This window comes from Sinocyclocheilus rhinocerous, unplaced genomic scaffold (genome assembly GCF_001515625.1).
Source record: "Sinocyclocheilus rhinocerous isolate Xijiao unplaced genomic scaffold, SAMN03320098_v1.1 scaffold468, whole genome shotgun sequence".
In the NCBI taxonomy this organism is placed as follows: Eukaryota; Metazoa; Chordata; class Actinopteri; order Cypriniformes; family Cyprinidae; genus Sinocyclocheilus; species Sinocyclocheilus rhinocerous.
The window spans coordinates 1,227,143-1,243,550 of NW_015635305.1; the positions used below are offsets into that span (position 1 = coordinate 1,227,143).

Sequence of the window (16,408 nt, forward strand, 5' to 3'; positions counted from 1 at the left end):
TATATATATATATATATATATGGCTAGTTGAGGTTTAAAAAAAGTATTGCACAAACTAAAAAATACATAGGCATAAACAGGCGAAACAATAATAATAATTAGTTTTGTCACAATTTGTGTTGGACTACAACACAACTCTGTGTGACAATTGCATTTTGTAATTCAGTAAATTTCACCTTTTGTTATTCTTCAGCTTCTTGTGAGGTGTGGCCTGAACTGAATTCATCAATTAAAACTGTGAATTTCTTCCAACACTCTAGTTCGTGCAGTGTCATGGTCAGCTGTGGATGAAGTGAGCAATGGATCTCTCCACCAGTATTAACAAGGCCTGCTTTGTGAGGTCCAATTTCCTGTCCCAGAGGCCACTAATGGGAAACAACAGGCCTCTTTCAAGGCGCTGGCAACACAGGCAATGCTCTGCACGTGAAGTGGAGCGCATGCAAAAAACTCAGAGCGATAGAAGCTCAATGTTATATCATTCTGTGTTCTCAATGACCTGTATCATGGCAGTTCATCTTGCACTGGCAAGGTCATTCAAATACAGGAAGCATGTGGATTTTGAATGGAAGAAAAAAAAAAGTAAAACAAAAATCATATCTAACTTTGCCAAATCAAAGCACAAAGTCCTGGGACAAATGCATCCCAACTTTTTCCCCCCCAGTGGAACTTAAAATTGCCATCAAATGTCAAAGCTGCTTTTTCATACAACAAAAGTGCATGATGATCAAGTTTAGCTGGAATTGTGCTTGGCTTATTAAATAAATAAAAAATAGCCTTACACTCATTAAGAATTACGTGATACTTTATCTGAAAGAAATTGACCTATATATATATAAAAATTCAAATAAATACTGGTCTTACCATTCATTAAAGAATCCTGGGAGAAGTGTATCACTGTTTCCACAAAAATATTAAGCAGCACAACTGTTTTCAACATAGTTAATAATAACTGAGCACCAAATCAGCATATTAAAATTAATAAATTATCCAATGTTTCTGTTTTTACTGTATTGCTGATCAAATGAATGCAGCCTTTGTGAGAATTTAAGAGCCTTCTTTCAAAACATTTTTTAAAATTATTACCGGCCCCAAACTTTTGAACGGTAGGATAGATGTTAAACATATCACGACTTGTGATCCTTTGATTACTGACATTGCTAGAATGACAGACTGGCAAGATACCAAGATACCTTTGCCAAGAAGTATGGCAAAGCCTGAATGACTTCAGTATCTTGTCTTTTAAAAAAAATTAAAATGAATGCATTCAACAATTAAAATATTGCTTCTTTGAAGAACACAACAGTCAGGCTGACAAAAGTCTGTCATAGTTTTCTTGTTGACACTGTACGTAAGTCCTCTGTCACGGGAGTAACCTAGATACTTGAGCTCTGATAACAGCATAAGAGCTCACTAAGAGCCGACACGCCGTTAAACAATCATGAATGATAATGGCTCAGTAGGCAAATGCAGCTGTATTTAAACATGGCACAGTCAGAACAGTTGGAGGAGATAAACCACATGCAAAATAGATGCTCTTATTTACTTCACAGTAGATCAATGCTTAATGTCATCTTATGATATCTCATCTTTTCTTGTTGGTTTAATGTGGTTAGACATATGCAATCAGGGTTAAAAATGTCAAGGTGTCCAGATGGTGTCCTTGTTGATGTATTGCGAAATATTGTTAACAATTTTTACACAGGTTTAAGATCATGGTTTGGTGTTTGCTGCTCAGAATTATTCACATTACTAAAATGCATTATTGTGTTGTAATTGGGTAACACGGCATTACTTGCATGACAATCAAGCACAAATTCTTTCTTTTTTTCCTTTTGATTTTGGAGTAAAATATGACCTACACATGTTTCTGACAGGTTCTGTAAGATTCTCCCAATCAAGCAACAGAACCAATAGCCAGACTCTAAAGTGCTTGTTTGTTGACAATGTTTCTGTAAATTCTGTGCCACCCATAAGCATGAGCAAACTGTAGTACTGGGACATGTTAAGTTAAGCCATTTATCCTTTCTGCTGCTTTCCATGTAGATAAGCAAATCTTAAGTGAGGCCTCTGTATAGGGCTCTACATGATATTCAACAACTGAACATGGCAGGGATTAAAGACCTTCTGTAATAATGTTCTTGTGCACTGCTGTTAAAAATCTATCTACCACCCTTGCAAAACTAACTTAGTGAACAAACTCTAAAGCGTATAACACTGACTAGATCATAAACATCTAAACATGACAACAGGGAAAGAAACTATATAAATCTAAAAGTCAACCCTTTGCAAATCTCTGTTGTAGGAGGATAATGACAGAACGATTCCAGGTTTGATATGCTAAGAAAAAGCAAAAATGTTTCACTTAAAATGCAGAGCATTCTACAAATTGATTGACAAATAGTGTCTCTTCAAACTGTCAAACCTGATATTTGACATGTACAATAACCAAAGATCCACTGTTTGAGGTCTGTGGGCAAAGAAATCCACATACAGCCCAAATAAAACACTTAGAATGATATTGAAAAGCCGTTGTTGAGAGTATAACTGAAAGCAGACAGTAATTTGACATGAATGGGCTATAAAGAGAGGTGTCTTCAGTAACACTGCACTGTTGAATGCCTGCTTGACCAAAATGTAACCAGAGGCCAGACAATAAGGTAGGTGCAATTCACTACCTATATGAACCTTAATTAAGGGTCAGTCAACACAATTACAGCAGGCATCTCACAGCCAAACTGGCTAATAGTAGGCCTCTTTCCCTTTAGACAGTCATATTAGTTAATTCAACATTGTGGCATCTATGAGAGTTCTACATTGATTTGGGGAGTTAATAATTAACATAATGAATGGCTATAATCACAATGGAATACTAGCTTACTACTTACTGAATACTGTGCATTACGCACTGTATACTTGAAAGGTATTATTCCACGAAAACAAACACAGTGGTATGGCTACACCGTTATCACATAACCTCATCACATTGTAGCGAGTGATCTCATTATCAGGAAAATAAAACAATAAAAACTTCGGTTACACTTTATTTTAAGGTGTCCTTGTTACGGTGTAATTATACATTTAAGTACTGAGTAATAGTAATTAACTACATGTACTTACTATAGGGTTGGGGTTAGGATTAGGGTTTGGCTTAGGGTTACTTGCATGTAATTATGCATCATTTATTGTTGTTATTATAATAGTAAGTACATGTAACATGTGTAACAAGGACACCTTAAAATAAAATGTTACCAAAACTTCTCAGTAGAGGTCTCGAGACCTATGTTTCAGATAAGACAGACGTGGAGAACCACCACAACAAACTACAAAAAAAGTCATCTTTGGATTTGTTCCAAAATGCTTCTTGTTATGATTATGTTAAGCATATCTGGATGCATCTTAAGAATGTGTGCATGTGGGCGACCTGTGACAAGGACAGGGGGATGAGTGCATTTTAACTACAAACATGCATCTTTTGACCGTCGATTTGTATCAGTATATACACAACTGCTTCAAATTCATACTCTTATCAGTTACGTATTGCATATAAAACTATCATAATATATTTTATGTGGATATGGCATAATAATGTCATAGCATCAAAATGTCACTGCTTAGGCTACCTTATGCTACACGAAACAGACTATATTTGTATATTAGAGAGTTAAATGGGTTAGTCTGTTTTTTAACCGATGTAGTTCACTTAACTATTATTTGTTATGACAGTCTGGTGGGCCAGAGAGACAACTTCTAATGCAGTTCAAGGCAAGCTAAAAGCTACATTGCATCACAGCAATCATTTGGCTGACTTTAACTCAAAATGTCACCAATTTAAAAACAAACGGGCTAAAATAAAAAACAACCATATTGTTTTCAGCTCCTTCTTTCTTTAAAGAGCTCAATTATCAACTGGGAGCGATCATGGTGAGTGAAGAAGAGATAAAGGGCTAAACATCGACTACAGTGAGTCAACTAACGTTACAAATCAAAACAGCAACAACCTCGCGGTCTTTCAAGCCTAACAGTAGTACTTCCTCCATCAGGGTCAGTCTGGTTTCCTTGGAATCACCGCTGTCATCCTCGTCCTGCTCGTCTCCACGGCGGGGCTCGTAGTCCTCGTCGCCTGATCCGCGGTCTCTGTCTGCGGCCGCAGCGCTGCGCGAAGCCTCGGTGCGTCTTTGCACCAGGCCGGAGCTCCGCTGGGTCAAAGTACTCATATCTCAAACACTAAAACTAAACCTCCTTCCCAGACAGCTCCTGTCTGAGAAAAGACTGACTTATTCAGTCCGATGCATAAATGATTCCCGGGGCGAATTAAGGGAATGAAGGTGTAAATCGGGATTTGTTTTGGAGAGGGGCCCCTCGCGATCCCTACCGCGGAGCGTCGCCGATTCCGTCAGGTTTAATATGGCGACCAGCCGTGACGAGAACAGCAGTGGATGTGGCATCTCGACACTCAGGTTGGATCTCGAAACCTGGGGGGTCTACATACCGAGACAGCATTTTTTGAGCATCGTTGTGCGTTAGTTAGCACCAGGGTAATATATTTAACTACAACCAAAACCATTAAAAAAATGTTTGGTTACTTGAAATAAAATATACTATTTAAAAAATAAAAAAAAACTAGGTGCCAAAGCAACATTTCTAATTTTTATTTATTTTAACTTGATGTAGTAAAATAAATTAAATTAAATAAAAACTATATACACAAAAAAAGAATAGAAATAATAAAAAAACAGAGCAATTACAGAAATTAATAGCCTACTAAACTTAAAAAATAAAAAAAAAAACTAATAAATTCTAAGAATGTCTAAGTGATACTAAGATAGCTGGGTATCACACTAGGTTTTATGACAGACTTCAGGTGGTGCCATAAATATATTATATCATTTATTTAAAGATTTTGCATTTTAGGGGAAGTTGTACGGTTACTGCACTTTCAAGAGAATCAGCGGACAAAGAATAACGAACATATAAAATATCTAAATTATAAAGAAAGATATATATATATATAATTTAAAAAAAATGTCAGAACTATAACCTTTAAAAATTACGGTGTTTAATCTAAAATTATTGCTTGTTAGATTACTTGTAATAAGAATTGAACACGATTGCAAAGCAGTCTTTTATTTCAATCATATTCTGTGGACAAAAAGAGCGAGTGACATATTTCTCAAGTGCATATATAAAAGTATTTAATGCTTCTTTTACATGAAAATTATCATTTTTAAGTCAATGGTCCAAAATAAAGCAATCTGACATACTTCATATATTTCAAGGCCAAACTCTGATAATGTGAACATTAAAAGTTGGTTATAAAAAAATACAAAACAATTGTACAGTATTAAGTTCAGTAATAAGTTTCAAATCCAGCTTGCAATCCCTCGCCATACACAAGAGAAGTGCTGAACTGAACTGAAGTGAACAGAATCAGATTTAAAGCTGACTGTTCAAGTAACAGTGATTGACTGGCAAGGAGCAGTAGTGCAAAACAAGGGTGAAAAAGGTGTAAACAAAAACAAAATGCTCAGGAAACTGCTTTCTCCACACTTTTGCCAGCAAATAACAGTTCAGAGCTTACATCAGTTTCATTACATTTCAAATGCTGAAAAACACAATTTAAACAACACATTTTTTTGAATGAAGAGCCTGTTGATTTGTGGCAGTAGTCCTGCAGGCACCTCAGAAAAGAAAATAAGAAAATGTGCACAAATGCAGATACAGTATTACATTAGCTTATGTTTAAATAATTATATTTGCAGAGGCTTGCAGTTTACTATGATTTTCCATTATATATATATATATATATATATATATATATAAAATTGGGCAGTTGAATCTTGTTGTGGTAAGTATTAATAAATTGTGATGATATTAATAATCAGCTTTGTGTACTTTTTTTAAATCGTTGTGTCTTAATGTACTACTAAAATAAGAGCCAGCCTATCACTGGATGGTTAAGAGCCACACAATGTACATTATGCAACAAAGCACTGAAACTCTGAGACAACTGATCTCATGTATTGTTCCATACTTCCTGTTTTTTTACATTTTCTTAAGAAAAAAACCCCATTTATTAACCCGAAGGTTGACTTGGCATCTAGGGAAAAGAAATGAGCAGTCACATCAGACCACAGTGAGTATAATCTAATCTTCAATACATTTTAAATGCAGCAGTAACAATAATATACCTGTAGATGGCTCCACATTATTTTCCTTGGCTAACCTTCTTTAGATACAGAAAACATGCTTTAAGAACTGCAGCGGCCTTTTTCCAACCCTCTGAGTACAGTAATATGTGAGGAGTCAGAGAAGTGTGGAAGTCAAATGTATTTGTAACTCTTATAATGGTTGCTATTATTCAGGATAATTTCATCCATTCATAGACCACTGGAATGGAATACTGTTTTGAAATGTTACTTGGTAATGATTTTATGTAACACTGCACTGTGGAAAAGCTGGAAGCTCAGGGCTATATCCTGTTCCTGTGTTGTGATGAGCAAGAGAACAATTCTAGGCATTGTTCCGTGAAGAACATCAAAAATGAAAGAGCTTCATCCTGTCTGAAGGCTCATATTATATTTTCGATACAGTAGGGCACATGTGGTTTGACAAAAGCCTGTTTTACTTTCCAAAAGGACTCGCTTTAGCACCAAAGGCACTTTAAGCACCTAATTTGAATCTGACAAGGCCACTATAATCCCGTATTTACCTCATAATATTATAATTTAATAATAAATGGACGAATATTTAATATATGGGTGAAAATAGATTCTCTGTTAAACAAAACTCGCAACCGAACTGGCCTCATCCTCCTGACTGGCTAGGCTGTCAGTTACCATAAGGCTTTGCATCAGACCTGTAGGAATGATGGGCTTGAAAGATCGGTTGCGGGTGTAAGCGAAGGGAAATGAGGATGACAATCGTCCCGAGGAGCCAAACGAAAGCAGCCGGTGCTGAAGGTATGGATGGTGATCAATTTTAGCAGCTTGTGACGTGTCTCTTTGCTCCAGCACACGCTTCAGATCCTGCACCTGACTTAGAAGTTCCATAAGCTTGGTCGTCATGGCCACGGAGCCTCCGCCCAGGATGTACATCTCAGGTATCCAGCGCAGGTAGCGCTGCATCCAGACACGGACAGCCGGTCCGTCCAGACAGGGGAGCAGGAGGCCATGATAGTCCACAGGACGGTGCTGCCAGGACTCGTAGAACTCTCGGGTGGTGGCAGCGGGGGAGTCAGGAGAGCCCATCCAGCGACTGAGACGCTTCACTCGTAGCATCTTTTTAAGGCTGTCGGTCTCATCCTTAAAGAAACCTTTCTTCAGTGGGGTTTTGAAAGCTGTACTGGGTAAGGATAACTGTCTTTGGTGCTAGAGATTTTAAATAAAAACAATGTAAATATTACATATTAATGCACAGAATGAACTCAACTTAGAAATTAATCAATATTAACAGCACAGTCAGACAAACAAACATAAAGCTAAAGTAGGGCAAGATTGGGTATGGTGTCTCCGTCACCTTCCTTTTCCTCTTGCCTACAGATGTCACTACATCTCAACAAATTTACCAAATAGCTATGCTCTTATAAAGGTTTTATGTGAACACCAAAATTTGTGAGATTTATTATATCTGAACAGTAAAGCATTTAGATTTGTATGGTAACAAATACAGGTTTTTAAAATATTTTGTAGCAAGAGGTTAATATGGAAGTCCGTTTCCGCCACTGAATAAAAAAAAAAGGTGTTTTCATCTCTGATTCTTCCTCATTTTTCCCCCTCACAATTACGAGTTTACATCTCGCAATTCTGACTTTCTTCTCAGAATTGCATGATATAAACTTGCAATTGTGAGCTATAAAGTCATAATAGTGGACTATAAACTCTCAATTACAAGAAAAAGAGTCAGAATTGTGAGATAAAAAGTCGCAATTATTATTATTATTTTTTTATTATTCAGTGGCGGAAATGGGCTTCCATAGGTTACAGAAGAATTTGGCGTTTTTTTTTATTTTTATTTAATTTAAATTCAGAATGAAAAAGAAATTGCAAAAACATTTATCCCAATTGTAACATATTCAAGTTATCAAACAATAACAAAAAAAATTATGGTGTCACTTGATTTTGTCCATCAGTAATGATTGCATCATAGAAAACGGCACTGCAAAATAAATGGGTTCACATGATTAAAAAAAATCTTGCTAATAATGACTTTTTTCAATATTTAAAAATATAAAATTGTGTATAATTACATATATTTTTTTTATTTTACATTGCAGGTCTGCAAATAATTCAGATTGCATATTGTAATTCAGCTATGTGTCTCTGACTGGGATTCTGTCATTGATTTATTGGTCATTATTCAGGTAATTGTAAACGTACATTTATGCATTCATTGATTTGATGACACCTTATTGAAACATCAATCATTGTGTTTCACATGATATCAGATATATCTGCATTTTAAATATTATGCTACAAAACCTAAATGTGCAAATGTATTTCCATTAATAATATACTGCATGATGCATACATGCTAAACTAATTTCTAAATATGATACAATTTATCAGTAAATGAACACAGATCTTAAGGAAGGCATTCTTCAACATCTTTCCCTAAATTATTAAATATAGGGGCATTTCACTCTCTCACCTTAGGCTTGTGAGGTTTGCGTACAGCTTTCTCATGTTTCACCTTTTCTGAATACAGGGGGTTATAGAAGAAATTCTGGGCCTTGCTGTCAAACTGCACAGACCAGTCCCACACTGTAGGGCAGCTCAATGGGCCGCTTTGTGCAAGTGGTGACTCTGCCTGCCAAGACAATCAAGCACAGGCAGTTAGCAGGAGGCATGCCGACTGTGTCAGGGAGGCAATGGCCACCATCTTTGGAGAACATGTAGACTAATAACAGCATTACAGAGGGCTGATTGTTTTCTTGTTAGCCACTGTACTTCTATAAAGGCCTCTAATACTGTTCAACATGCAGAATGGTGAATGCAGTACTCAAAAAGCAATCTTCAAAACAGTGTAGCAAACTAACTCTAAGGTGCAATCACAATGACACCAACCTCAACAAGAGAGTTTTAAGTGAATATATAAGTTCTACCTTCATAACACTTTCTCTGTGATGGGCAGAGTTAAACAGAAAGGTGCTAAAGATTGGCACGTGAACACTGTCGGACAGCACAGTTAGGTAAGTCTCGGAGAACTGGAAGGCTGGGCTGTGCTGCTGAACAAGCTGCCACACGCACTCCAGGAACAGGAGGAAGACTGGAGAATGACACTACATTGAGAAACAAGAATCAAATTCAAAAGAAAATGAGGATGAGAATGGCTCGTATGTCGGACATCGTTAAATCACACAATAAGATGATCAGTAACATGCTGAAGGGGTTTATTTCGCAATAATTCTCTATTTTAACAAACGCAAAGAGGTAAATAAACAGACATTGCTTTTAGGTGAAATTATATTATTATAGAAAAAGAAAGAGACAGCATGCAATGAAAAACATGATAGTACTGCAGAATATTATCTGAACTGAATAGTCAGAGTTCACTAATCTTCAATCAAAACATCTGAATGCCACGACTGACCAATCAGAATCAATTATTCTAGACAAACGTGTTCCAGGACATGATTTTACAACCTGATAAAAGACAGGTTTGCAGGTTGCTTTTTTGGCTGCAGAATAGCCTGTAATTCTCAGAGGTTAAGAATAATGAAAATGGAAAAATATAAAACGGTAACATTTCCACTAAGCCTCTGAAGAAACAGGCAAGAATGAGCATGCAATAATTACCTCCTTGTCTTTCTGATGGAGGTGATTACATCGATCCAGGAAGGCATGGCAACCAGCCACCCACTCTTTCTGCACTAGACTCTGGAAACCCATCAGTGTTCTGTAATAAGGGTCCAGCATTATCTGAGCCAGACTGGAGATCACATAGCACAGATCTGTTCCCTCTTCCTCTGCAATCAATCAATATCAAGACAAAACATCAGGGGATACGATCTCAAAGTAAAAGGGATAGATCTGTCAAGGTTTAAAAGTACTTCATTTTTAAAAGTAAGGTGTGCAATTTATGCACCAAGTAGAATTGCAGTTCTCTCAGACACTCCTACCACCCCTGGACAAACAGGTGTGGTCCCATCCCAAACTCACACTATTGGTTAACCCAGAAACTAACATGTTGGACCACTCGAACAAAAAAAAACAATATTTTGAAAGGACCAGATTCTTTGGAAAGTTTAATTTAGTTGAAACATGCTTGACCTACCTGTTATAAGAACATTTGTGTTGTCCTTTTCAAGACATTCAACCACCTCTACTGCTTTTTGGAGACATTGTCTGTTGAGGACATTAAATGCAGCTAGATAATAGTTTCATAGAATCTAATTAATGATTATGAACAGGAATGCAAATAGTAGTATTTTATTAATGCAAGCTGACCTAATAATGTCTAGCCATCCTGAGCTTTCAAGGGAAGAGAACCATTTCACATCTGACAACCAAAAATCGGTTGAATTTTCTAAGAGAAAAATAAAAAACATTAAACAGTGATATCCATCCTTTCATTTAATATTTGAGGATTTTTGTTTCACCTTTTCCTGTGAAAGAGATGTGTATATACTGTGACTCACCGATAAGAAAGAATTGTTTGAACTTGTTATATGACTGCTGGATGTCTTGGATATTAGGAAGTGATTCTGAGAGGTCCTCTGTTTTTACAGAGTAAAGGTAATTATGTGCAACTGCATTTATCATTCTGAGAAAAAAAAAAGAAAGAAAAGAACTTGTCAATGTGAAGGTACTATTGACAGTCAATACTATTGACAGTTTTTGTTTGTTTTTGCTGTGGACACCATATTACTAGGGCTGGGTGTCGATTCAGATGTCCCGATTCGATTCGATTTCGATTCGCAAGCTCTCGACTCGATTCGATTCTCGATTTTTTTTATTACATTCAGTGAATAAAGTTTTAATACAAATGCTATTGATATTTCAAAAAAATTAACAGTAAACATCAGTTTACAAATAGTGAATTAATAAAAAGAAATTAAGAACCACATGCCTGTATTTTAAACCTATCTATTTTTTTGTATAGCGTCCTTTTTTAAACCATAATAGGGCCCTATAAAATGGTATTTTGGTATTTTAATTTTTCTGGTAATCAGATGAAGGCATAAAACATTAATTTAATTTATAATCATATTTTTTGGCAAACAAAGTGCTGCACAACAGAGGTTCGAAAAAATCGATTTTTTTTTTGCCCAGCCCTACATATTACACAACCATTTTGGCCCTTCAACTGATCAGAGAGCAGGAAAAACACAAAGAAAGTATATTGGTTCATGCTAATGGTGTCTAGCACACAGCTAGATAACATACTGCCATGTTGTTCTTTGATAAAAAACAGTGCCCTTGAGTGTCAGAACATAAAAACACAGAAACCCAGGGCACAAATAACCATGAGGGTATCACAGCGGATTGGAAAAATAAACAGTATAATAAACAGAGTCAGTAAATTCTTTTACGTTTCCAAGTGCTTTTGGAAATCCCCATCTTCCTGTGTCACAGGTGGGAAAGACGCTTTGAAGAGAGCACAACCGCTGTAATGAGACCAACACCAAATCTAAAAAGAAAAATAACAGACATCCAACTTCAGATACCATCAGCTATACAAATTACAATTTGTATACAAATTCCAACATTATAACAACAAACATTATGACAACATTCATAAAAATGATTTAAATGCTTAGATCTTAGATAATATTCTTAACTCACTGGTAATCCCTTTCCTTGGTAGCTGAATAAATCCCCTATTGCTAATGGGATGACAAAGTACTTCGGTAACCTAGAAAGTAAGAGCAGTGTTTTTGTTAGATACATTTGTTTCACAATGTATGACATGCTATAGAAAAACATTTTGCAACTATTTTATAATTGTTATGCATGCATGCATTTTACCTTATAATAATTGAGACTACATGAAATATTTGTTCTTTTAAAAATGCATATATATCAGGACTATTTAACTGCTAAAAGGTGATTAAAGATTAATAGTGAGTAGTTCCATCACCTAAAATGTTTTTTTTTTTGTGAACTACCCAAATGTAAACGGTGTAGGATAGATTTTATATCAGTCTAGGTCAGTAGCACATATAAACATAGATTAGAGATTACATCCTGTTCCTGAACATGTACCTTGTAATTCAAACAATAGTAACATTTTATCAGACACTTCACAGCCAACAACAGCTGCAAAAAGTACCTTTGAGAGAGTTCAAAGTTCTTGTTTTCAATGACTAATCTACAGTTCGCTTTTGTCCGTTTCATTTCCTGGGTCCAGTCCTCTGGGGAGTCAAACATAATTGTCTCCTGTTTCCGCTGCATTTCTGCAGATACAAAATACATCTTTTGTTGTTGTTCCAAAGTTGACTAATGAGGCTCAACTAACCCTGGCTGATAATAATAACAATTATTTCTTTAAAAGAATATCGGCATATTAGAATGATTTCTGAAGGATCGTGTGGCACTGAAGCCTGGAGTAATGGCTGCTGAACATTCAGATTTGCATCGCAGGAATAAATTACATTACAATGTCTATAAAGAAAGAATGACTGTTGTTCTTGTAGCCATCTGTTGAATTCCAGTTGCACAGACTATGATCAGAATTTAGCAGCTGGTGCTACAAGACCAGAGCTGCATATGTTCTGCATGTTCTGCATAAGTGCGACTTCATGAACTTCTCAAGGTGATGTTTTTCCTCATGTTGTATAAGCAGTTACATGTGTTTGGTGAATTACTGGTTTCGGGTGCTGCTGTATTTGGAGGGATTTTGTTTCAAAAGCAGTTAAATGTACACATCAAAAACATAAGAATGAAGTACTCGGACAACAGCTGTTTTTACATCAACAAGTGAAACTGAAGAGTAACATCATCAACACAATGAAAGCCTCTACAAAAAGATAAATCTGTACCTGGGCTTGGTGTCCCCATATAGGAAAAGGCAAAGACACACTTCAGAGATTTCTCCTCCAAACAATGGTGAGCAATACCTTGAAAGATCTGAAAAAGCAAACAAACAAATGCACAAGGGGATGTGAAACCCTCTTTAAAATGCACATATACATTTCAGTCCTGATGTCAAACAAATTACCTTTTTGGCATCTTCCTCCTTGGTGAATCTTAGACAGAACTGAAAGACTCGTAGGTCTTTACAGTGAATGATCATTTTGGATGGATATTTGTTCTTCACAAGGCCTCCTGTTATCAGTTTTCTCTTTTCATCATAAACTTTGAAAGAAATGAAATGTTTCTCAGAACTCATTTCAAACCAACTTAAATTACATTCAAACCAAAAAGCTTTACCAAGAAAAATCTCATTGTTATTTTTTTAAATATGTACAGATCTACATTCATTAATAATGCTAAAAAGTAAAAACAATTATTACCACCATAGATGTGATCCACACACACTAATGGAATGTCATTTTCTCCATAGAGTTTGTTCTTAAAGGTCTTGGCCTGGAACAATAGTAAGTGACACAATAGCCTCTTAGTGTGCTCTCTCAATGCAGACAATAACAAAGTAAGCAATGATTATGAAAGACAGCGATTAACAGATACCAAGTCATCTATGAAAGATGTGTTTTTACACGGCACACCATAACTAACAGTAAAGCCAGATGCTATTGCCTTGTTCAGTGTGCTGTATCAAACTTTCACACAATATTTTGTTTGTGAAATCAAGCATGAAACACACTTCAGTCCCTGTGAACCACCATCAAATATAAGTCTGAAAGTAGCCTATGAAACCTCGATACCAACTAACTCTAACATCTGACCAAATTTAGCTTTCAGCAACAACACATTCTGCAGCTTTTTAAGATCACTGATTAGATTAGTAACATTTTTATACTGATCTTAGTCAGTATACTGGTCTTAACAAGCCAAAAAAAAAAAAAGATCTGAAACCAAGAGTATCTGGCACTTTATGAGTACCTGACTATTTGAGGTTGCTCAAAGTTACCCACCAGAATTTCACTGCCAGTGAGTCAGGCACTCAAGTTCCTGAAATGGCAGCTAAAGTGAGAGCACTCACAGCACAGTTCCTCATGCAAGGTCACAGAGCATGAAGTCTGGCAAAGCTTTTTTAGTCCAACACCCAATGTTTCAAGGCCAACAAAAATGGACTGTATTGACACTTTTTCTATTTACTCTATTTAAATTTAATTTGTTTTGTTTTTTTATTAGCTGAAATGTTTATCCAAACCTGACTAACAAACAAGAAAAAACTATTTATCATACAGGAGCAAACAAAATTAGTTCAGCAGTGTTTAATTTATTTGATTGCACAAACTCTTCCTGTACACTGTCATTTACCCAAATATGCTGTTTCCAATGCAGTAACTCAACTTCACAGTAATTCAACTCAGTAATTCAAGATCTACAAAACTGTTTTGGATTCATAGCAGGGCTGTCAATTTAATGTGTTCATTTAACATAAATACTTACAAAACCAACCACATTCAGTCATGCCCGCAGAATGAGTAATGAGCTTTTCAAACAGGACACATTTAATAAAAAATAAGAAGAAATAAGAAAAAAAATTTAATTGATAAACAACCCCAATTAATAGCATTCTTATCATTAATATAGACAACTGTATGAACATCTAGCTCACACGTTCTCTTCTCTTCAAACCACACTACATGTACAAGAATGCTGCAGTCTACATACAGGAAGTACATGATGCTTTAAAAAAACATTGGTTCTTTGGCCGGTTGAATTACAAACTATAGATTGCTTCTTAGGTGACAGTACTGTTGATGTAACATAAGGCCATTTTTATGGAATACATATGAATACATACATATCCTGTTCATATGTTGATTATTTGGTCTACTGTAAGCAGATAAACTCATGACTATTTCCATGCTTCCGTGAATTGGTGGCAAATTCGTAATGTCAGTGGTATGTGTTTGTACGAATTGCTTACACTCCACTGAGGGTTAGATTTAGGGGTGGACCTTCATGCTTTATTTTTTTTTTTTAATCTTACATTTTCGTATGAATCACATTCGTACGAATTAGTAAAATACTGTAGTACTGATTCTCATGAGACTGTGTCAGAACAGAAGGGTTTGTTGAGTCCTGTCACCAATCCTTACCTTCTTCTCCTGTGGTGTCTCATCACTAATGAACGTAACACGAAAATTGGTGCAGAACAATGTGCCAAAGACACCACGCTGGGAGAGATCATCTTGAGTGTATTTGAGAATGGGGTTGGCGCTACAGAACTCCACTTCACCTAAGGAGCAACAGAATAACAGTCAAGTTAGTTTGAATAAACACAATGGCAACAACACAGACTGTTGTTCCAGGTTACACCGTGTCTACACCAGACGTGACAAAACGACCACTGCAAGTCATTTTAACTTCGTGTCAGTACATCATAAACAGAACAAGGCATCGGTTTACTTTCGGGGATTTGTTGCGTTGTGTCATTTGGCGCATCTAGTGTAGACAGCATCACTGATTACATTGGGTTTTTTGTATTTTGTTGCATTGTGTTAGTTTTGTTTTGTGCAGAGCTTTAAAGAAATGCAGTCTGTGTTTTAGTATATTACCCACTTTTCTGTATCTGCAAAACCACTCTGATTACATTAGAAGAGATCTCTGGAAGCTACCCTCTGAATTAGAGAAAAATTATTATAGTCTGAATTTAAAATTACACCGAGGGGACCAGTGACACAAAACATATTTTAAATTTACTTACAATAATACAAAGAAAATCCTGAGAGAGCAAAACATTGTGTAAGGGATTTCCTATTTACCTGGTAGCAAATCAGGAAGTTTCTCTTTCTTTGGTGGGTCTTTCTCCGATTTTATTTCCTTAAGAAGACAGAAGCAATAAAATTATAGTATAAACTGTAAATGTGATTGATTATCTAATAAAGTATCTTACTAAATTACATTTTCATAAGTACTATATAGCATATATAATGTCAAAAACATCATGCCACATTTCACGCAGAGTGGCTGCTGCCGAGTAAGCCAATATTTGAAGTCTAGATGCCTCCACAGGACATCTGCTCTGTAATGAAAACTGCTGCTGTCGTACATATGATAATATAAGTAGGTATGAGAAATTATTTACTACATTAAAGGGGTCATATGACGGTGCTAAAAAGAACATTATTTTGTAGTGGCTGCTAGTAAGCCAATATTTGAAGTCTAGATGCCTCCACAGGACATCTGCTCTGTAATGAAAACTGCTGCTGTCGTACATATGATAATATAAGTAGGTATGAGAAATTATTTACTACATTAAAGGGGTCATATGACGGTGCTAAAAAGAACATTATTTTGTGTATTTGGTGTAATGAAATGTGTTTATGCGGTTT

The 16,408-nt window shown here is 36.0% G+C and overlaps 2 protein-coding genes across 3 annotated transcripts in view; both read right to left on the bottom strand.

Annotated features, from left to right (window-relative positions):
* The window catches only part of golph3a (golgi phosphoprotein 3a), a 13,231-nt gene extending 8,791 nt beyond the window's left edge, over window positions 1–4,440 (bottom strand). The window contains exon 1 of the mRNA XM_016561101.1: window positions 3,999–4,440. Coding sequence (XP_016416587.1) covers window positions 3,999–4,214 — 216 coding nt within the window. The 5' untranslated portion in view covers window positions 4,215–4,440. The remainder of the gene's footprint in view (window positions 1–3,998) is intronic.
* A 793-nt stretch (window positions 4,441–5,233) lies between these two features.
* LOC107746804 (myotubularin-related protein 12-like) overlaps window positions 5,234–16,408 on the bottom strand; it is a 17,324-nt gene continuing 6,149 nt past the window's right edge. Inside the window, exons 2-16 of one of the 2 annotated variants that reach the window (XM_016561103.1) lie at window positions 15,839–15,896; window positions 15,173–15,312; window positions 13,454–13,526; window positions 13,159–13,295; window positions 12,980–13,067; window positions 12,271–12,394; window positions 11,784–11,853; window positions 11,531–11,628; window positions 10,637–10,761; window positions 10,446–10,524; window positions 10,273–10,343; window positions 9,795–9,964; window positions 9,101–9,277; window positions 8,647–8,805; window positions 5,234–7,367 (exon numbers count right to left, since the gene is read on the bottom strand). In XM_016561103.1, coding sequence (XP_016416589.1) covers window positions 6,777–7,367; window positions 8,647–8,805; window positions 9,101–9,277; window positions 9,795–9,964; window positions 10,273–10,343; window positions 10,446–10,524; window positions 10,637–10,761; window positions 11,531–11,628; window positions 11,784–11,853; window positions 12,271–12,394; window positions 12,980–13,067; window positions 13,159–13,295; window positions 13,454–13,526; window positions 15,173–15,312; window positions 15,839–15,896 — 2,160 coding nt within the window. In that variant the 3' untranslated portion in view covers window positions 5,234–6,776. Of the gene's footprint in view, window positions 7,368–8,646; window positions 8,806–9,100; window positions 9,278–9,794; window positions 9,965–10,272; window positions 10,344–10,445; window positions 10,525–10,636; window positions 10,762–11,530; window positions 11,629–11,783; window positions 11,854–12,270; window positions 12,395–12,979; window positions 13,068–13,158; window positions 13,296–13,453; window positions 13,528–15,172; window positions 15,313–15,838; window positions 15,897–16,408 lie in introns of those variants that run through there. The other variant, XM_016561104.1, reaches the window with a different exon arrangement.